Here is a 23718-nt window from a genome sequence, read left to right on the forward strand (position 1 = left end):
AGTAGGAAAATAATACAATAATAAATAGTAATACAAGAATAAACTGTGTTTAATGTACTCACAACTGTAAACCTCATTTTACCTACCCCTGTATATGTGTGTGTACACACATATATAGAATTTCTGGAAAAACATATCATAGATAACTGACTGAAAACAAAATACGAACAATGGCTATTACACAGTGGTATCACAGACATTTACTTCCTCTTTATATCCTCTCTGTATTTTCTAAATTCTCTATCATATACTATTATCATGATTAGAAAAAATAATTTTAAAAAATGAAAGTCTTCACTTAAACTGAATTATAGATATATTACAACAGGCATTACCCAAAATAGTTTCAGAACACTTTACATTTCAAATAATCTAAAATGTATTTCGTAAGTATAGTGGTATAACTAAAAATAAATCTCCAAATTATCAGATGGAGGAAAAAAAGCCTGACTTGTTGAGTGACTGTTAATCCTCACCCAAGGGTATTTTTTTCCATTGACTTTTTTTTAGGGACAGTGGAAGGGAGGGGGAGAGACACAAAGAGAGAAACATCAATGTGAGAGAGACACATCGATTGGTTGCCTCCCGCATGTGCCCCGACCAGGGCCAGGGTCAAGCCTGCAACTGAGGTGCGTGCCTTTGACTGAAATTGAACCCTTGACCCTTCAGTCCAAGGGCTGATGCTCCAACCACTGAGACAAACCGGCTAGGACCTGATTTATTTTTTAAATGTTATTGGTTCCTCATTTGGCGATTTTGCTCACTTTCTGAGTTAACATATCTAATAATGTGGCTCCAGAAGGACAGACATTATAATACTTGACTTAATATACTAGTTAATAAAATAACATTTCCTGGAAATTATGGACTCCTGCAGTATTAGTATTCTCCATACTGATAGTTCAACACTATCTTTTCTTTTTTAAGTTGCTTATATCTCAAACAAATTTACCATCAGTGTGTGTTTTCCTGATAAGATGAGGATTTTGCACCTTTTAAAGCTATCTTACCAACCAACGGAGCAGCAGTAATAAAAAAAAATGTATCCATAGAAATGAACATTTACATGATCAAGTAAAAGAAATACTTAAATAAAATGTTACCCTGATTTCCTCAAGTTTTTCAAAGTGTAATTGTATGTATGATAATGTCAACTCCTTTGGGAACAAGATGAAAGGGAAAAGAAAAATTTAAGGTATTAATTTCATTTCTCTCAGTGGGCAGAAAAAGGAGAATTGTTAAAAGTGTATGTGATGATCTACTACCAAATTGTAAAATAGTTAGATTAACTTTTTGAGTTACATATATAAACATGACAGTTTAAAGACTTTCTTTGGTAACAGTTACGGATTTTAAGGATCCCTCCTCCCCCTAACTTTTGTTTACCTGTATTTTCTGGGATTTCTGTAATGAATATTACTTTTGTTTCTCCTTAAGACAGAAACATAGTAATTTAACTGAAATTTAAAAAATAAATTACACTTTGATAGTTTTTATGTTTAATATTCTATAATTAAATAGGAATAAATTTTCCTGGCTAAGGAGAAAAAATGTTCCTTATGCACAGACTGCTAAAAGGATATTTTATTAGGGGTCCACAATTTCAAAGTATGAACAACTCTAAAATCCATATAACTTGTTTGGTGGTAAACCCAGACATGACCAGTGGTAAAGCTATTTATAATATTATTTATCTTACTTAATTTGAATGTTCATATATTCTGCTGCCCAAATATTAATGCCCAAGAAGTTGCTGCAGTGTTTATATATGGTACATACACATTACACTTTTCTGAAATCTGAAGAATTCTGATTTCAAATACATACACGACTCCAAATAAAGATGTATAGTTTTTATCCAAAACTAGATGTATAGTTTTTTCCAGATAAAAAACTATACATCTGTATCAGGGATCTTATGTAGACCTCCTATATGTACGACAAAAATTAGCCTCACTGGGAAAAACAAGAACTATCGTATTTATTAGCTTTATGCTTGAATCATCAGCTAGTTGATGGGATTAAAAAATTAGTCCCCAATGTGAAAATGGTAACTCCTTCAGGTTTAAGAATTAAAGGACTCCACATTCAATATAATGTGTGTATATATTTCCCTCCATTACACACAGATTAAAGGCTTCTATATAATCAACATAGTACAGCCCTTTGATCACAAAAGAGGAAGTTTAAGAATTAGATCTAGAATTGTTCATTAATATGGATAATAATTATAGCATTACAATGTATCAGAATACAGCAGGCTCTACGGAAAATAATTTACATGATTTCATTCACTGTGCGATGCATGCTCTTTTTGGGAAGAATTTTACGCTCAACAACAGAGAAATAAAACATTCCTAAGCAAATCTGCTTCTAAAACTGTACATATTAATGACAAAATGAAGACTGACTTAAACTTATGTCAACAAAATTAAAACATACATACAGCTTATACTTTATTAACTTTTTTTAAAAGAGAAAGTGTTAAAACTCTAAAAAACAAATACATAAATATAGAAACCCTAAAGCATTATGTTTTTCCCCCTAAATATGCATGCCAAAGAATAAAAACAAAAAAGCATGGGGGGAAAAGGGAAACAATCCACTTATTAAAAAATAAGGGGGAGCAGGAAGATTAATGACAATCATATTAAGGATATTCACCTTCTTTGGGTTGAGCCATAACTGGGGTCTGAGTTTCCTTTGTATATGTCACGATTTCTCGAGGAGGAAAGTCAACTTGTGTAATTTTAGCCATTCCAAGTTTAATAGGTCCTCGTCTAAATAAAGTGAACACAAATGTTTTAAAATACAACAAATGATACACTACATCAAACCATGTTATTTTGGAAAAGTAAGAATTAAACATTGTGTACCCAACATTGTAATTTAAATCCCCGTTTTACTCAAGAAATTTTAGATGAACAATGAATTGGTTTTATCTTAACAAAAGAGTTAGAAGGTAGCAAGAACAAAAGATATTTATGAATCATTCAAGGTATTTACTTTTCACTTTAAGAAAGCAAATAATTTAGTTTCTTAGAGCAAATGTGTGGGCAATAATAGAGTAAGAAGATAGGAATTTCAGAGCAGTCTGCTGAATATGGTTGGTTATGAGAATTTTTTTTTTCTGGCAGGGATATGATTCTGGACTGTTTTTAAGAGTCAGATAATATGGATCTCACTCAGATCACTTCCAGTTCCCTCCACATTAGGAGACTTCACTTGTAAGACAGAAAAGTAACTTTCTGTTGAAAACCTTTTTCTCCGCTTGTATTTTGTAGAAATTGAAAATCATACAGTCAACTTAGATTTTAAAATAAAAATTTAAACTTAAATTGCTAATATCTGCATGGTACATGTTGTCCTCAATTCATATATGGACAAACTATAGTGCAGATACTTTATACCTAAACTAAAGCAACAGATTTTTTTAATACTATAATACTACTAGTTACTTCTATTTTAAATAGCGGGAAAGCATTCCTTTTTGTTAAACAGAAGAAAGTTGTGGCTGAGTAAAATGGACCTACTGAAAAATATCTTTTATTAGATATCTGGGGGATCTTTTCTTGGTTATTATTTTTAAATTCTAAACCAAATAAAGTATGCATCCAAACTCCCAAAGAAGTTCTCAGTTATGAGGCTGTCTTAAAAGGATATTTAATAAAGACATTGCTGCAACCTCTAGAATATCAAGCAGGATATCTGGAATATACATATAGATCACTGGTAATACAACAACTTTTTTCTTATATAAACATCCTTTTCAAAATACTGTACAAAAATGTATAATAAAACTAGTACATTTAAGAAGTTAATTTTCTCTAAGGTCCTAAATGTGGGCCATAAGAAATTTAGGAATATGTTAGCCTTAAAGAAAGAAAAAGAGCATAATTGAAGAGTTAAAGGAGAAATTTTAAGTACATTTAAGTAATCTAGTATTCTAATAATAAAATTTAAAATAAGAAACATTATATTCTGATTTTTATGATGTGAATCATATCTGGGAAAAATGGTCAGGCTAACATTAGGACAAGTTACTAACTTGAGTACAAATAGGATCTAATAGATAAAAATCACAATATTAGAACAAACAAAATATTCTAAGATTTAAAGGTAGAAGGGTAGGGAGGTAATACCTCACTTATCCAAAAGCCAATTTATTGAGAATAAGGAAGCAACTGGGGGTGGGAGAGCCTTGGGGCAGCCGATAGAGAGGCCATTCCAGCTAATGTACAAGAAGCTCATATACTTCTCTTATCTGCAATTCAAGGCTTATTTATTCTTACTTTAAACGTAATTCCAAAGGTATTGGTCCTATGTTTTAAAGCTGCAAATTATCAAGGGAAAAGAGCTATCTTAGTAGGGCACAGTGGCAGCAGCAAACATTTATATTTTGCATTGGGGGCTAGAATAAATAAATGAACTAATAAATGAATAAGCCAATAGTAATCTGGGGCCATAGTATAGAGACCAACAGCTCTGTTCCTCTCAAAACATTAGAAATCATTGCTGAATTTTAATATAGGAAAATAAATTAATATTCATAGTGAAAAACCCAGAAAAGGTTCAATTACATGTAGAATATGTGTTAAAAGTCTGGGAACTTTGTAATACATCTTTTAAAAACTTACACCAAAAATATAGAAATAATAAAAGGAATCTAGACACTTAAATGGGCAGATTTAGGATACCTAGAAAATCAGATACATAAAATATTTCTTTCACAAAATGATAGAGGATAAATGAGGTGTCACAGTAAAATATAACTCTTTTCCTAACTATATACTGCATATCACAAATTTAAGCAAAATGAAATTAGGACAGTTTCACAAAGAATCAATTTAATTATAAAAAAGGGAAGGTAATAAATCTATTCAATACCCCAAATCGGAATCTGAGTGAAGCTGAAGAACTGATGGATCTGTATCCCAATGCAGCGTCCTAAATGGTTGTAGGACAACCATGAAGCGTTAGCAGAAAAGGCCATAAGTTAGTCAAGCAAATACACTCTATGAATAGCTAAAGTACTGTTCATAATTAAAAACCACATATTCTGGTTAGTATGAAAAAAACACCAAGTATCACTCAACGCTCTAGTGCATGCAATAAGCATAATACAGTTAAAGATGCAAACATATAACCTGGAATAGCTAAAAGACAGTATTTTCAGATTAAGGGAAACTAATATTGCACAGTAATGGATAAGAACAGCCAAGCATTCAACAACACAAACAATGTATTATTTTTGGATAACAAGGTAGGCTATAAAAATAGTTTAAAATTAAGTTTTCTAATTTAAAAAACACTAGTAAAAACATTTTAGCTAACATATTATAACCTTGCCCAAAGCATTAAATGTGTGCAGGAAACTGTCATATTGGTAAAGGAAATGAGTCAACACGTAAGCCTTTTGGTAAAAAAGCCAAAGACTATTCCACTGGGAAATAAAATAGCTAAAGTTTCCAAAATGTGACCCTTATGTAATTTATGGGTTAAGCACTGCCTTGGGCTTACATGTCATCTGCTTTAGAAAGCAGCTAAAGATTTCTGTCTCTAGGAAAAAATAGACTTTTCCCAGGAAAAATATTTTATGTTCAAAAGCCTTACTTAAACTAAATTTTGGAGAATATTGACCCTAAATAAACATTCAGTTGTTCTTTAGCCTTGCCTACTACTGAGATCTTTTCCACTTAAGTGAGATCTAGTCATTACTAAAGCAAAAGGTACTTTGTCACATTGGCATTCTTATAGGTTAGCGATAGATAAAATAATTACGTACAGTACTGTATGATGCTCACAGTCCCTATTAAAAAGTTAAGCACAATATATTCAGTGCTATCATTTTGTCAAAATATTAGTTTCTCAATAAGTTATAATGTACAACTAAAACTGTTATAATATTTAAATACAACAAATTATTTCTGTACTTTACTTGCTTATACAATTTATCAATAAAAACAATCAGCTGACTTTAACTAGAGGAATTCTTCATTTTGGAAATATGAAGAAAGATCTTGAGATTTAAACAGTATTGTGTGTATGCAAAGAAAAAGGAGGCCACAGTGAAAATTTACTTTGTACAAAGCAACGAATAGCAGCAAACTAAGGCTTTGTTAAACCAGAAACGGTTCTATGAGATGCTCTCCAACAAATGTTCTGTCCACAGCCTTTACATTATATGAGAGCTCTAGTTGTTATCAGTGACATAGAACTCCTTGTTGAGGATGTCATTTTAGTCTAACATCAAGTAAAACTTTGCTGCAAAATACAGCCAGTTCAGAAAACATACTGAACAACATATGGGATTAAATTTATTAAAGGCATTTGCAGACATATAAAGTAAAATTCCAATATAATCCAAACGCCTGAGAGAGAAACTAATCAAGAAAGGAAAAAGGAGTAAGAGGCATGGATTTCCCAACAGGATAACTGATTCCACCTAAATTTTAGAGTTAATTCTGTGACTGAGAAAGTGAACTAGAAACCTAATGAAATGTAATTTCCTAATCTGCAAAGTTAGAGAAATATCATTTTTCATAGCCTTTTATATTTATTCATAAATTACCACCAGGCCCAATAGAAATTTTTGGCATTTAGAAATAGTGATTTTGACATGTTTCGATATATTTGATAATGTCTAATACAGCTTTTCCCTCTCCTCGAGCATACTAATCTTACACTGTTTTGGCCATCTCACACATCTTCATGCATTTTCCTGTGGCATTTCTTCTTTTTCTCTTTATTCTTTCATTATTATCATGCCTGCTCAATTTGAGTTCATTCCCAGACCCTATTCTTTTTCAAAGCCATATATTTAGAAGTGCTATTATTTTATTGCCAATAGCACCAATTAATCAACAATATTAATTATCTTTCTACTATGGAATCTGGAGATGATTTAGTGGAAATCATAGTTTTCTACTCTTGTGTGTGTGTATATGTATGTATATTTATATTTATATGTACATATATGAAATGAACATACTCAGCCCTCTTGAAAATTGTTTAAAATGAATTTAAAGGAGACAATGTATGTACTAAGATTAAAAAGGTATGTCACCTCATTCAAAAAGAGGAAATTTTCCCTCCACTGTTAAACTTAGAAGAAACTAATTTTGTATTCACTCTCCAATAAGAACAAATACCCCTAAAGATATTTAAATACCTATTTTCTTGCCTTACAACTTATTATTAAAAATCTACACTTTAAACACAAGTTAGTATACTATCACTAGAACTTTTTAATACAGTGAATAACATCCTCAAAAAAAATAAAGCATAGTTGATATAATAGTATATGCGTTTCAGGTGTACAACAGTTTTTCAACATTTATATACCTTACAAAGTGATCACAGTGGTAAGTCTAGTAACCATCTGTCACAGTACAAAGTTGTTACAATACTACTAACACTATTCCCCAGCTGTGCATTACATTTCCAAGCCTTATTTCATAACTGGAAGTGTGTGTCTCTTATGCCCCTTCACCTTTTTGCCCACCCCATCCCCTTCCCTGTGGCCACCATCATTTGTCTCTGTGTTACGAGTCTGTTTCTGTTTTGCGTGCTCAGTTGTTTTGTTCTTCCGGTTCTGCATGCAAGTGAAACCATTTTGTCTTTTCTTTGCCTGACTTATTTTATTTAGCCTAAGACCCTCTAAGTCCACCCACGTTGGCACAAGTGGTAAGACCTCATTCTTTATGTATGTATACCATGTCTCCTTTACCATCTATCCATGAACAATTATGCTGATTCCATATCTTGGCTATTGTGAACAATGCTGCAATGATAATAAGGGTGCATATTCAAATTAATGTTTTCACTGTCTTCAGAGAGATACGTAGGAGTGAAGTTCCTGGATCACATAGTAATTCTATTTTTAGTTTTCTGAGGAACCTACATACTGTTTTCCATAGTGGCTGCACCAATTTGCAATCCTACCAACAGTGCACAAGAGCTCCCTTTTCTACACATCCTCACCAGTACTTATTATTTATTGTCTTTCTGTGAGGTGACACCTCACTGTGGTTTTGATTTGCATTTCCATGATGATTAGTGATGTTGAGCATGTTTTCATGTGTCAGTTGGCCATCTGCATCTGTGTCTATTCAGGTCCTCTGCCCATTTTTTAGCTAGATTGTTTTTTGATGCTGAGTTTATGAGTTCTTTATATATTTTAGGTATTAAACCCTTATCAATATATCATTTGTGAATATCTTCTCCCATAAATTAATGATGTAATCACTAGAATGTAGGTTCCATGATGGAAAGAGTCAGGAACACTTTCTTTTCTGTGGTAATCTATAGTACTTAACATTAAATTGGCAATTCAGTGGTTATGTATTCTACAGAGTGCGGCAAAAGTAGGCTTACAGTTGTTCATATGGAAAATAATACAATAATAAATAAATAATACAAGAATAAATCCTTTGCATATTCACAACTGTAAACCTACTTTTGCCCCACCCTGTATATACAAATAAATATTTTTTTTAATAATATTTACTCCTTGTACCAATTTACAATATTCAAATAGGTCTCTAATAATCTCTAGGTTTCCCAATGAAACTGATGGGGATATGTTTTAATTCATATTAATTTTAAAAACCAAACAGATGTTACATACTACTTTTGAAAGCAAACTTGCTGATGTTGCATTAAAATAACCTTTCTACTCCTATTCAAAATCAAGAAAACTGAATTTGTAATGAATATAGTATATTATATACATTAAAGTAATGTATAATATCAAATAAAGAAATTTAATAAATATAATTATTTTTTATTTTGGGAAATATTTTTACTATGGTAATGTTGCAAAAGGAAGAAAAAAAAAACCCTTCACCTGAAAATAGCACTTGCTTATTGGCCAAAAAAAAAATACTAACATATTTGTATAAAAACACAGAAGTATGAATATTAAAAAAATTAATTTAGCCTTAAAGATAAACTTAGACTAAATAATCTATAATACATACTATTGTATAAGGAAATAGTATTTCTAAAAAGAAAACTTTGATTTGTCTTAAATGATAAGAGTTATGTCATTTACCTCCAATGACAGTATTGCTTAGATTTGAAATTTTGGTTCTACATACAGAACTGTTTTGGAAAGCCATCTCAAATTCAAACTGAACCTTTTGTGCCTTCTAATTATTAATGATAACCTGATTATTCAGGAATAGTAAGTACTACACTTATGGATTATCTAGCTCTCTTCCTCACTCTTTTTTCTTGCCTGTTTTTAGATACTCATTACATCTCTGTAACTTCAATCAGAGGGGCTCAGGCACAAAGAAGATAAAAACTTCTCAGTTTGTTTCTTATTTAAAACAAACAAAAAAAAAAGGTGTATTAAGAGATTTTTCTGAGACGGACATTTAACTTACTGGCCCAAAAGAAGGATTCTAAATAAAGATTTTAACTACCTATGTTTAATCTCATTTCAGCTGTCACAAGAAGTCAAAAAGTGCAATGGAAGACTTGCTATTATTGTGTGTGTGTGTGTGTGTGTGTGTGTGAGAGAGAGAGAGAGAGAGAGAGAGAGAGAGAGAGAGAGAAGTAATAATACTTTTCTCAACACAATTTTTGGAAAGAAGCTGAAATCTTACTGAACTTTTGAAAAGCAAGACCCAACAAGTTGCAGGATCCTAAAACAAACAAATACAGTTTCACAGGAAGATGCAAATTCAGGAAAACTTGGAAGTAAACATTCTTTTCTTTTTTCATTGAGGTATAATTGACATATAACATTTTGTTAGTTTCAGGTATACAACATAATGATTCCATATTTGTATATATAGTGAAATGATCACAATACATCTAGTTAACATCATCACCATACATAGTTAAATTTATTTTTCTTGTGATAAGACCTTTAAAGGTCTATTCTCTTAGCAACTTTCAAATACACAATACAGCATTATTAACTATAGTCACCACACTGCACATCACATCCCCAGGACTTACTTTATTGGAAGTTTGTGCCTTTTGACTCCCCTTCACCCATTTTGCCCATCTCCTGCCCCCCATCTCTGGCAACCACCAATCTGTTCTATGAGCAAATTTATTTTTTAAGATTCCACATATAAGTGAGATTATACAATATTTGTCTTTCTTTGAATTATTTTACTTAGCATGATGCCCTCAAGGCAGTGAAAAACTTAATGTTTCCTTAGCAGTCACTCCTTATTGGTATTTTATGCATTACTATTCTCTATCTTAATCAGAACTAGTGAATTAATAGAACAGAATTAGGCTTTTTAACTATATTATTGAGATTTTCAATTACTAAATGGGGAATTAAGCACAACAGGGAGGTTTTACACTATTTATACCCCAAACAGTCACATATTAACCAATATCAAGTGTGCTTAAACAGAAAACATTCATATAAATTAACAACTCTATTTTAATATAAAATAATTAGCGTAAAATCAGTTAACTATTCAATACTAAATTAATCAAGTGTGACAGTTAAAATTGTAAAGAAAAAAATTTCCCCAATTTGCAACAAACAATTTCTGTGCCATTTAGATTTCAAAATATTAAGACTAACTCAACGTAACTATTTAGAGACCCCCTAAAACACTGACAGTATCTGGGCACTAAATGCACCCTATCCTTAAAATATTAAAAGAAAATTACTGTACCTAGATCCCACTGCGCCATCTCCAGAGTCTTGGCTTCCAGCTTCACTCGGTGTGCTCACAGACTTGGAAGATGGAGACATAGGAGGAGGGACTAAATAGTGAAACAGACAGGTATCCGCTGTTACTACACGGAGAGGCTGCTCAGCTTATGACGTTTCAAAAGTAATTTAACATGAAGTAATTAACAAAAAAGAAAAAATAATGGCAAACCAAAAAACAAAAACACATGAATGAAAATGACAGCAGAAAGAAGAGGAGAAAGACAAAGTTAACGATGCATGCTGACGAGTCAGGCAGCTTCTCGGGCAAATGCATTTGGGCTTTATATTTAAAAAGAGCAAGGTTATAAAAGGATGCATCTTTGTCTCAGTCAACACCAAATGCAGGCACTAATTTTCAAAGGAGAGCATTCCTTCTCCCCTTTCTAATTTCTCACTTTTAAGATCACCAGGTAACAAATAATATTTATAATTTCTGTCAAAACCAAAACTCTAAAATATGCTTCAAAAGTCATGAGCTCTCTGGTTTTCTGAGATTTATTTTTAAATGTTAATTTTTGCCTAACATTTTTTTCTTTAAAAAATGTCTTAAATTTAATTTTCTTCCCATCAAAAAATAAAGGCCAATTTATAGAAATGATTAAAGGAACGGCTCCTTTAAAATGTCCATTAGTTTCCAGCAATTTGGGTGGAAAGTGCAAACAGGCCATAAAACAGCATGCCCTCTATACATGATGCATAACATAAAGTGATGCATGCAACTTAGACAAGGCAAGACTTATGGTAACTTCCTTACCCCAGTATTCAGAAAAAACTGAAGTGTACAGACAAAGATACAGACACCCAAAATATTCTTAATCCCTTCTTATAGAAAAATACACATTTTTCATAGTATATACAACAAACAGCAAATGCTTTCCCCTAAACTGTCACTTATAACACTATATAACAACAGTTGAGCGTGCACATTTCATGCTATTACATTTGTAAAACTTTTTGATTACCATTGCAGGGAGTATAGGAGGATCATCACTGCCATCTTCTGGTTAAATTTTACCATAATTGTCCCCAATCCCAAGTATCTTTTTAAAATAATTTTTCAATGCACAATATTAAGTGACTAATACATTTTATGTTGAGCTGCAAGTCCTTCTTTTACTAGTCTACTGAAAAGCAGGGAAGTTCCCAGTTATATAGGAACTAAAGAAATGTATTTAATTAAAAGCTTGTGTTTGGAATAGTCCCATTCACTGAACTCTTAAAAATATGTTTAAATGTTTATACATGCTGCAGTAGAAACAGTGTTGCTAACCTAACGAAAGGTACAGGTTTAGTACGATGAATTACATCTTAAACATAAGTGCACAACTGATCATCCTATTTCTTCAGTGGCAAATTCTATCAGTAAACCAGTAAGATTAGAAGAAGAAAAATCATAGCTAGAATTTTTTCTGAGATAGTGATTATTACTTAAATTCCAAAGGATTATGAAAACATAATAAAATGTTTCTAATTTTGTGATTAAATCTCTCAGAAACAATGATAAAACTAAATTGCCTTCATATACTGGGTGTCTCCAAAAAAATGTATGCATACTTTAACAGCTGATAGCTCCATTTTGAAAATGAAATGTATTTTAATAAATACTGCCTTTATAATTATTACAAGTGTGTGTATACATTTTTGGGGGACACCCTATAGTTCACATGCAGATGGCACTGTGCTAGGTGTTGTATGTATAACTCAAAGTAGCTAAAAATAACTTGTATCTGAAATAAAACAACGTTAATATCCTTTAACTTCTCTTATGTTACATTTCCTCATCTTTTTGTCCACCTCTCACTATAAGGCTTCCCTTAGATTAAGATCCAAAGGGACAGGAATAAAGAGCAATATCTAACAGTGGTTTACCACTATAAGCACAAATACATGTTTATTAAATCATAATGGGGCAACAAAATGTTTTCATAGTAAAGGTTTTCAAAGGAGAAATTTTGTGTTCTTTAAATTACATACTTAACTTCATGCTTAGAAAAATAATTTTTCTAAGTAACCTATTAGAAAGGTTGGAGAAAAATAGCAATATTCCTCTCCATTTAATTATTTGTGATGAACTATAAAATTTTTTTCCAGTGTAATATGATTTTTCCCCGTTTCTAGTGACTTCAAATATCAATGACTCCATTCAACAGTTCAACATTACCTTTCTTGGTTAAGACTATGTTAAAATACACACACACACACACACACACACACACACATATATATAACCTCAAATTCTTTATGGAAATATATTAAATAGTAATTATACATACATACATAAATACACTAACAGCCAATTCTGAAATGAAAGTTTCAGAAATAAAAAATATATCATAGGGGTGATGCTACCAAATTATTAGTTTCTCAGCCAGAAGCAAAATAAATCACAACTTCAAATTTGTAATTAGATAAAAATCTCCACCCCAAAACTATATTCTTTCTGGGGGGGAAAAAAAAGTTTCCAAGCCGGATGATGAAAAGGACTTATTAAGGACTCAGAGTTATTTTCTGATCTACCAAATTCATCCTCAATAATAAATAATGTATACTACAAGAAGGAACAAACCTAAAAAAGGGAAGTTACTATTATTGAAAAAGGAAGATGGTTAATAGGTAAAAAAAGGGAACGGTAGCTTTATTTGATGACTACCATATTTTAACCCAATTAGTCTAGAAAAATCAAAGAATACAGTAATTGCAGAATAAGTCAATGCCACCACACTCCCAAACTCCAACAAATGATCCCTAAGAACAAACAAAAGCATGCCTTTATGGAGATTTAAAAAAACACCACACTGAACAATTAATTACCTGCCAAATCTCCGAAAAGACTCAATTCTAGAATTCATTTTTAAAGCTGGGTTAAGAGTCCAATCAGCTTTGAAAATAATATGTTATTAATAATACATGATTTGCTTAATAACAACAGTGATTCAATCAGATCACCTTACTACACTGTTCTGTATATAAAACAGTGTAAATGAATTTAAACTTCTTAGAAGTTTAGAGCAAAGAGACCTATTTCCTTCTTTGAGAAACGATGGAGAAATATGAAGTAAACTGAAAAACAAATCTACACCATAGCATTCACTGATCATGTAATACTGAAAAGCTGTGACTCATTCTCTAGGGCAAAAAGCCAATCAAGAAGGCCTTTCCCACCAGCTTAGATTTTGGCCTTCTAGGGATATAAAATTAACATTGCTGCCTTTTGGCCTGTGAAGTAACAACTAGAATATTCTTAAAGCACAAAGGACCCGGGAATGTACCTAGATTCAGAATTAGAATGAAATTTGAGTCAACCACTGAGAACCACACAGAAGTCTCAGAGATAAAGGATGCTGCACAGCCCAATTATTTTTCAAGTGGAAGAAAGCTTCTGGCAAGAAGGGGCTTTTCCAGAAAGAAGGACCTAGAAAGGTGGACAGTCAAGGAAAATAAATGCAGGGAATGGAAGTGTTGGTAGAAGACAGTGATATGGAAGGAGTGAGCTTCTGAGATAACCTGAAATTGTGAGGTCTCTTCTAGGATACTTAGTATTCAAACACAGCCTTTGTTACAATTATGCCCCCTTGTGGACACAAATGATCCTAGCCTGGAATATTAATAACTAACTTCTTCATACCTTACTCTTTTTGTCTTGAAAGCTGTTGCTTTTAACCTTAAATCTCTGAAAACTATTAATTTCTCCCTTTTCTGTGGCCCCTTCTCCTGATAATAAAGTTTATCCTCCATTATTCTCCCCTAAATGTTTCCTTTCCTTCTTTCTCTTCTATATAATTCAGAGCATCAGATAAATTTTTTAAAAGAAATTAAAAATAAAATTTTATAGAATTAAAATTCTGTAAGAAACTATTAAAATTAGACTAAAATCACTTGAAAAAATGACTTGGCACATGGAAAGCATTCTATCTAAAAATCATATTTAAAATATTCAAAAATTACAAAAGGGGAAAAAATGAAGCAATACTTATCTTGACTAGCAAATTTCTTTTGTTTCTTCTTAATAAAAGAAAATCTAGATAATAAACTATCACATTAATCAATTTACCCTATCCAATTGATACAGACTCAGGCTACAGAGTAATTCACAATGTTTTCATCTCTTTACAAGATGGTTAAAACAGTAGTTACATACACAAAAAGGGATTCACTTTAATTTTTCGACCATCAATGTTTAAGAACTCCATATTTGATACAATATGTCTGGAATGCTGTGTCTAAAATTAACTTTCTTAAGACTTATCACTTAAATTTAGGTTTTTTAAAAAGAGCCATAGTGGAAATTTCCACTATGCATTTTCCTAAAATTTAAACAGTAAGATTTTGCTGTTGCTTTTAAAGCAGAATGGCTTTTATTTGGCCTTACCAGTTATAAAGACATATGACCTAATAACAAATGAACAAGCATTTAAGTGTCTAGCCTGTGCTGGGCACCAGGCATAAAATGTTATCCTTACCCTCAAGGACCTCTGACAAAAAGCAGTCAAATGACCAAATAAATAATCTATCAGTGAAGAGAAGCTAAGAGGTTTATTAGCTCTATCATTTTTTTAAAAAAAACAAAAACAAATTCTCTTTAGCAGAGTAAAAAAAAAAGTCCATTTTAAGAAACTAATAGGTTTATATTTAAAATAAATCTTCTTGAGTATCCTAGCAGTGTTCTTATATTTTACAATAAAATATACTTAATAAATTTATTCTGTATTGAAAAGAAAAATAAGTATTCACCCTGGGTCATGACACAAAATGTATTTTTTATTGTGGGTTACTGTCAAAAAGGTTTGACAGCCACTGCCTACATCTGTATCCCGTAGTCTTCTGGCCTGATTTTAAGTAAATACTAGAAAGATTTTTAGGCATTCATCAGAGAACAAAAGGTGGAAAACCACACAACTCATTTAATGAGGCTAGTATAACCATTATAATAAAACCAGACAAGATATAGTAAAAGGAAAAAAAAAGTATGAGTCTTACGAGCATAGATGAAGAATTCCTAAATAAAATACTAGCAAACAATCTAGCAATGTATAAGAAAAATAGTGTCTCATAACTAGGCTGGGTTTATTCCAGAATGTAAATATGCTTTTATATTAGAAAACATACTGATATAAATCATCATATTAATATATTTAAAGGAAAACAAAGCATATTTTCATCTCAAAATATGAAGAGACCTATGAGTTTATGTAAATATTTTGGTGGTTTTAAAGAATATCCACAAATTCTATGTGAATGTGGGCTAGACTTAGTGACTCTCTTCCAATGGGCAGAATGTCGCAGCAATGACGCTGTGGGACTTCCGAGGGTAAGTCAAAAAAAGGACAGCTTCCTCCTGGCTCTCTTTCTCTCTTAGATTGCTCAGTTTGGGAGAACCCAGCTGACATGATGCAAGGATACTCAAGTAGTTCTGTGGAGTGGCCTACATGGAGAGGAACTCAGCCCCCTGTCCTCCCCTCCCCGCAACAGCCAATACCAACCTGCCAGACATGGCAGTGAGCCATCATGGAAGCAAATCCTCTGGCCCCAGTCAAGACTTCAGATGACTACAACTCTGACTAACATCTTGAGTTCAACCCCATAAGAGACCCTGAGCCAGAATCACTCGGCTAAGCAACTATTAAATTCCTGACTGGCAGAAACTGTACGAGATAATAAACGTTTATTACTGTGTTTTTGTTTTTTAAAAAAAAACTGATACAAGAAGAAATAAAAAACTTAAATAGACTATAACCATAAAAAAACTTGAAACAGTAAAAAACAAAACAAAAAAACCTGTTGTCTATTACCCCTTGGGGAAAAAGTAATAATCCCAGGCAGCTTTGCAGTTCTATTTAATCAAGTTTTTAAGAAACAGATAATATCTCTCTTTTACAAGTTGTTCCACAAAACAGCAAAAGGGAAAGCTGTCCAATTTATTTTAAATGATAACCAGAATGGCGACTGAACATAGACAGTACAAGAATATTACAGGTCAATTTCACTTATGAGTATATACACAAAAATCCTAAATAAAATATTAGCTAATCTATTTTTAAAACACACACACACACACACACACACACACACACAACCCCCTTCTTTGCCACTCCTTGGAGGTGACTATTAGTAATTAAAGTGAAAATGCAGTCAGAGTAACCAAACAGACCTATTTATGAAGGAAAAGCTCCCCTTTATAAAAGAATGAGACATACAGTACAATGCCATGTATGTATATAAAACACATACACACATAAATATGTGAAAACTTGAAAAATGTAAACACATGTAGGACAGACAAAAGTATGTATGTTAAAAATGCAAAAGTACTTAATGCAAGACTGGGAAGAGGAATGAAACTAAAGATGGGGTATAGGGAGAAATACACACAAACACACATATGCACACAACTAAAGAATGATCTTTCAAGAATTGATGATGGAGGTGGGCCATAAATTAAGAAGTACGAGCAGGCGAATTCAGTGAAACTGATGTCTTAAAAAGAACAGAAAAGGAAAAAAAATCCTACAGGAGACAGAGAAAAGCCAAAGGCTCAGAAAAAATGATTATTCAAAAACTATACAACTAACAAGGAACTTGGTATTTTTTAAACAAGAAAACAGTGTTCTGATTCATTTATTTTTAAAACTGCAATATGCAACACAAGCTTATTAAATAAAGATATAAACACTGATGTATTTCAATCTTAATACTCTACCAATAAGGAAAAGGGAAATGAGCTGAAAGAAATAACAATGAAGCAGACCAGGAGAGGAACCAGCTTCTTCATCTTTAAACCTTTTAGAAATATCAGCTCTCAGGACAATTTTGTTGTAGTTTTGCAACATATACAGCAGTTACTATCTCTGGTATTCGTTCCCTGGACTAGATGAAATTAGTCCACAAGCTAACCCTGAAATTTTAGGTCCCTAAAGGACAACGGCCATGTCAAACTAAAATACTATGTAAAAGCACCCAGCTCAAAATTATTTTAATGCTTCCTGATATATAATTAGATTGTCCTCAGTACCTCTATTATTTCAGCTTTTTGGTCTAGCACTGCTATCAAAATGAGTAACAGAGAAAAAGAATGAGACTAAGTCAGATCACTGCCAAAATAATGTATTAATATTATTTCCCTTATTAGCACTGAGAGCAGAAGGCTATAAGCTTTTCCTTCCACTCTTATACTTTTGAATACTAATATACCTTTAGAAGTTTGATTGACCTACAGAAAGGTATATAGAGTTAAAATCAGGAATCACAGTCATCTTTAAACTTTATACAGTATGGCACAGAAAATGTGTTCAACAAATGTTTGTTGAAATTAATTACTGATTTAACAAGAAAAGTAAATTGGTGGTTCATATATGTTAATAAACATAATTAACCTGAAGCTCTCTTGAACAAATAAAATAACTATGTATTAGCACATCTGAAAAAAGACAATTCCAAATAAATGATAAGATCAGTAATTTTTAAGATACATGAATAAAAAAAATATGCAAAACATATTGTCAACTCACTCATCTCAGATACATCTGAGCTGAATAGAATATATGTCTCTTATAAATGGATATATTCTTATCCTTACCAATGGGGGATTCTGGAGTTAGCCCCATGCTTTGAAGCAATGCTTCAGCTTCTCTCCTTTTTTTTTCAAGATCTGATTCTTCTTGCACAGGAGCAACTGCTTCCTTCTTCTGATCAGTCTAAATTTTTTAAGTTAAAAACTTAAGTTTACATATGGTACACAGCATTTCTCTTTTCAAAAAATGTATTTTGAATACACATTGTACTCATTAAATGAGAATTATTCTGAGTAGAGTTCTAGTAAGTAATCTCCAAATCATATGTACTAAATTGATTCATTTTTATATGCAATCAAAGAGCTCCCACAAAAGTTTTCCTAACAGATAAATTCTAAAAGTACAGTCAACTTCTAATTATCTACAGTATTACATTTCTATCCACAGTTAGGAATTGCGAAAATCTCCCCCAGTGGCACAAAAGCTTAGATATAAATATCACAACGCTATGAAAAAAAAATAAGATGAAGTTATTTAAAAGGAAACAAGCCCGGCTGGGCATGGCTCAGTGGTTCAGTGTCGACGTAGGATCCAGGAGATCATGATGGTTCAATTCCCGGTCAGGGCACCTGCCTGGGTTGCGGGCTCAATCCCCGGTTGGGGGAGTGAAGGAGGCAGTCAACCCATGATGACTCTCATCATTGATGTTTCTATCTCTCCCTCTCCTTCCTCTCTCTGAAATCAATAAAGATATATTTTTAAAAAGTAAAAAAAATAAAACAAATTTTAACTAAATGGATAATTTGATTTTTTGAAAAAAGTATGAGTACCTCAAATTTCTGTTATGAAGCTTTCCTTGTATTCATGCAACTTTATGTAAAGATGTTTGTAAAAACTGCATCTGGAGAAAGCTTTTTAAAATTTTTTAAAATTATATGTGTTAGCCCTGGCTAGTTTTGCTCAGTAGTTAGAGCGGCAGCCCACAGACTGAAGGGTCCCGGGTTCAATTTGGGCCAAGGGCACATACCTTAGTTGCAGGCTCAATCCCTGGCCCTGGTCATGGTGCATGTCGGAGGCAACCGATTGATGTGTCTCTCTCACATCAATGTTTCTCTCTCTCCCACTCTGAAAAGCAATGGAAAAAATATCCTCGGGTGAAGATTAAAAAAAAAAAAAATTATAGGTGTTATTTTACGATAAAACATGTGGTTAGGTTTGGAAAAATTCACTTTTGCATAGTTCAAAACATTTCTTTAATTAAACTTTTGCCAACTTTTATTTTAGACATTTGTAGTTTTAATAAAATCTTTCAGTTAAACTAGATAAGCCTCAATACTCTCAGATCATCCAAAATATTTCAAGTGAAATTTAAGCCTTCAAGGGAAAAGTTCTATATATGCAGTTCTGTCCATTTATCCATGGTTTCACTTTCTGTGGTTTCAGTTACCTGTGGTTAACCTTGTTCTGAAAATATTAAGTGGAAAATTCTAGAAATGAATAATTCATAAGTTTTAAATTGCATGCCATTCTGATTAGCACGATAAAATATCACACTCCATCCAGCCTGGGATGTGAATCATCCCTTTGTCCTGTGTGCGTGCGTGTGTGTGTGTATACATGCTAATTGCCTATAAGTCAATTAGTTACTGTCTCAGTTATCAAATGGACTGTCATGGTGTTGAAGTGTTTGTGTTCAAGAAACCCTTTTTTTATTTAATAATGTCTCAAAGCACAAAAGTAGTGATGCTGGCAATTCGGATATGCCAAAGAATAGCCATAAAGTATATCCTTTAAGTGAAAGGGTGGAAGTTCTCAACTTAATAAAGAAAGAAAAACAATTGTATGCTGAGGTTGCTAAGATCTGTGGTAAGAACGAATATTCTATCCATAAAGAAGGAAAAAGAAATCTGTGCTAGTCTGCTGAGATAACACATTCACATAACTTTTATTGCAATATATTATTATAATTGTTCTATTTTATCATAGTCATGTGCTGCAGGTTTCTGTCATCAATGAACCAGATACACAACATTGGTCCCACAAGATTATAATGGAGCTGAAAAATTCCTACCTCCTAGTGATGTTATACTGTAATGCATTAAGCATGTGTTTGTGGTGATGCTGATGTAAATAAAACTACTGTGTTATCAGTCATATAAAAGTACAGTGTATATAATTATGTATAGTACATAATACTTGATAATAATAAATGACTTACTGGTTTATATACTTTTTATCATTATTTTAGAGTGTACTATTTCTACTTATAAAAAACAAGTTTACTATAAAACAGCATGAATGTTACACTGGCAGCAGCCTTCATACATCTCTTGTTTACCATGTATTTCTAAGTATGTACTGTGCTAATTTGATGTCGTTTTGTTTTGTACAGTAACATGCTCTATAGGCTTGTGGCCAGGAGCAATAGGCTATACCATATTGCTGAGGTGGGCAGTAGGCTATACCATCTAGGTTTGTGTAAGTATTATACCTATGATATTTACACAAGGATGAAATTGCCTAACGACAAATTTCTCAGAATATAGTAACATTAGTAAGTGGTGCCTGAGTGTATCAATTATTGTTGTTAATCTCGTCTATGCCTAATTTAGAAATTGAATTTTATCATAGGTATGTATGTATAGGAAAAAACATAGAATTTATAGGGTTTGGTACTGTCTGCGATTTCAGGCACACACTAGGAGTCTTGGACCCTATCCCTCGCAGATAAGAAAAGCCTACTGTATACCTCAAATGCCTATTTTGACTAGACAACTATTACTCATACAATAGTCTGCAGTGAATTTTGTTAGTCATAATAGTCTATGATACCATTTTAACTTAAAAAATTCATCAAAAATTTCATCAAAATAGCCAAACAGGCTGTATTATCAAGTTGACACTTTACTTATATAACACAATATATTAGTAGACTCATGGTTTAATACTATTATCTCTTGTAATGTTTTACAAACTTTAAATTATATACATAAATCATGTAATAGATATTCCTTAGAGGCCACTTATGACCATCCTTAGAAAAAAAACAAATTTGCTCCCAGGACTGAAGGGCTTAAAGCTATAGATACTACTTTGTAATGGCTTTGCCAGTATGACTCATGCTTCTACCACGTAGCTTTTAATGAAACAGCTAACAGAAAGCTCCGACCTTCTTATAATAATGTATCACAGAAAGGTTCAGAACACACTAGAAAATTCTTCAATTACAGGCCTTCACAGCATCATTGCAATGCCACATAGAAATCATATCTTTTATTTTTCTACTTCTATTTTAATTTTTTCCCCTAAGAGGTTCCTGTAAGTTTTGGCTATTGTTTAGGCCAGGGGTGGGGAACCTTTTTTCTGCCATCAGGATATTCATAACATCATTCCCGGGCCATACAAAATTATCAACTTAAAAATTAGTCTGCTATATTTTGTCAAACATTTAATTAACTCTTCCCTAATGTGATGGTTGGAACTGCTTCTCTTTGGTGAGGCCTTGGCAGGGCCAGACCAAATGACCGAGGTCCGTATACAGCCCCAGTGATAGACATTCCCCACCCCTGGTTTAGGCTATCACATAGAAAACCTTGGTACGAATGTCACACTTAGGACAAATTTTCTTACACTGGCCATTTAAAACATATCTGTGGTGAAAGTATATAAATTTATCCAAAGAGCTCCCATAGACATAAATGTACATTTCAATACAGGAGCAAGTAAAATATCTCCAGCTCAGGGTCAATGTATATTTGCCATACATGGTTAAACAGAGATGTCAAAAATCAGAAGACAAGTTCCTGGTCCACCTTTATCAAACCCATAACTCGGTAAAAATATTTCAATGACTAACTCATGATAAAGGAGATAAAAACAAATCCCCTGATCAATTAAGTACTCTGATTTCTCTTTGCCATTAATACTATCTTGACAAATTATTAGCAGTTTAGACTAATAAATTTTCAGATAAATTCAAAATCCAAACTAAGTTATGATATACTGTATATGCCATGTTTTATGAGCACATGCCCCTTACTTTATATAATAAACATATTCCTAGAAAACTAAATATGTAAGTTGAACTTTTATAAATCAAATACTAAAAATGCATCAATCTACATGAAATATTTTTATTTAGTAAAAAGAAAATCATATTTTAGCTGGTCAATTTTGTCATTTTTGGTACTATCTGTGGTTCCCGGCATCCACTGGGGGGTCTTGGACTCTATCCCTTGCAGATAAGAAGAGACTACTGTACACCTCAAATGCCTATATCAACTAGACAACTATTACTCATGCAATTGTATGCAGTGAATTTTGTTGGTCATACTTGGTTTCTTTAAAGTAATATTCACCTATAGTGCTATACTTTGCAGTCACAACTGCTGGATTTTTTTTTTTTTTTTTGTAATGATTCTGAAGCTTTACATAAAGGTATAAGCACTTGAAATAAAATCCAATTATTTTATATTAAGTTTATTTTTTAAAATCATACATACTTCCTTTTTTTTCCTTTCTTCTTCTTTTCTCTTCTTTTCCTCTCTGATTTGGGCCAACCGCTGCTTCTTACGTTCCAACTCTGCCTTTAGTTCACTTTTGTCCGACATGTTTGTGACCTTAAGAAGCATATAATCATATACAATAATCGTTACATTGGTAAAAGCAGCATTCTTTTAAGAAATTTGTCTTCAAGGAGAGAAATGTCTCAAGAGGCAATGTAGTTCAATGCTATCTAAAAAGAACATATAACTCTAATTTTAAAATAATGGAAGCATATCAATTTCTTGGACTTGAAAAACATTATAAACTAATGTATATAAGGAATATTATTCAGAGTTAAGCATAGTAACTAGCACATATCTCTTTAATGTTCACATGTCCAAATTTAACACAGTATCTCTGGCTTTTTAAAAAAATTTATCTTTATTATTGAAAGTATTACAGATGTCCCCCTTCCCTCCCCAATGATCCCCTCCACCCCGCATCTGCCTGCCCTGCCCCCCCCAGGCCTTCCCCATACTATTGTCTGTGTCCCTGGGTTATATATATATATGCCTATATGTTCTTTGATTAATCTCTCCCCACCCACTCCCCAACCCCCTGCCTTCCCTCTGAGATTCCTCAGTCTTCCATGCTTCTATGTCTCTGGATCTATTTTGTTCATCAGTTTATTTTGCTCATTATAGTCCACATATGAGTGAGATCATGGGATACTTGTCTTTCTCTGACTGGCTTATTTCGTTTAGCATAATACTCTGCAGTTCCATCCATACTGCCCCAAGGGGTAAGAGGTCCTTCTTTTTTACAGCTGCGTAGTATTCCATGTGTGTAAATGTACCATAGCTTTTTTATCCACTCATCTGCTGATGGGCACTTGGGCTGTTTCCAGATCTTAGCTATTGTAAACTGCACTGCGTGTGCATAAGTTCTTTCTGATCGGTGTTTCGGGTTTCTTAGGATGTATTCCTCGAACTGGGATCACTGGGTCAAAAGGCAGTTCCATGTTTAATT

At 32.7% G+C, this 23718-nt stretch overlaps 1 protein-coding gene across 4 annotated transcripts in view; it reads right to left on the reverse strand.

The window, feature by feature from the left end:
- DYNC1I2 (dynein cytoplasmic 1 intermediate chain 2) overlaps positions 1 to 23718 on the reverse strand; it is a 50584-nt gene that overhangs the window by 25571 nt on the left and 1295 nt on the right. For 2 of the 4 annotated variants that reach the window (XM_081142126.1, XM_081142125.1), the window contains exons 2-6: positions 22707 to 22823; positions 18270 to 18387; positions 10656 to 10746; positions 4888 to 4947; positions 2665 to 2780 (exon numbers count right to left, since the gene is read on the reverse strand). In XM_081142126.1, the coding sequence (XP_080998252.1) occupies positions 2665 to 2780; positions 4888 to 4947; positions 10656 to 10746; positions 18270 to 18387; positions 22707 to 22814 (493 nt within the window). In that variant the 5' untranslated portion in view covers positions 22815 to 22823. The remainder of the gene's footprint in view (positions 1 to 2664; positions 2781 to 4887; positions 4948 to 10655; positions 10747 to 18269; positions 18388 to 22706; positions 22824 to 23718) is intronic. The other 2 variants (XM_081142128.1, XM_081142127.1) reach the window with 1 other exon arrangement.

This window comes from Miniopterus schreibersii (assembly GCF_964146895.1).
Source record: "Miniopterus schreibersii genome assembly, chromosome: 7".
Classification (NCBI taxonomy): domain Eukaryota; kingdom Metazoa; phylum Chordata; class Mammalia; order Chiroptera; family Miniopteridae; genus Miniopterus; species Miniopterus schreibersii.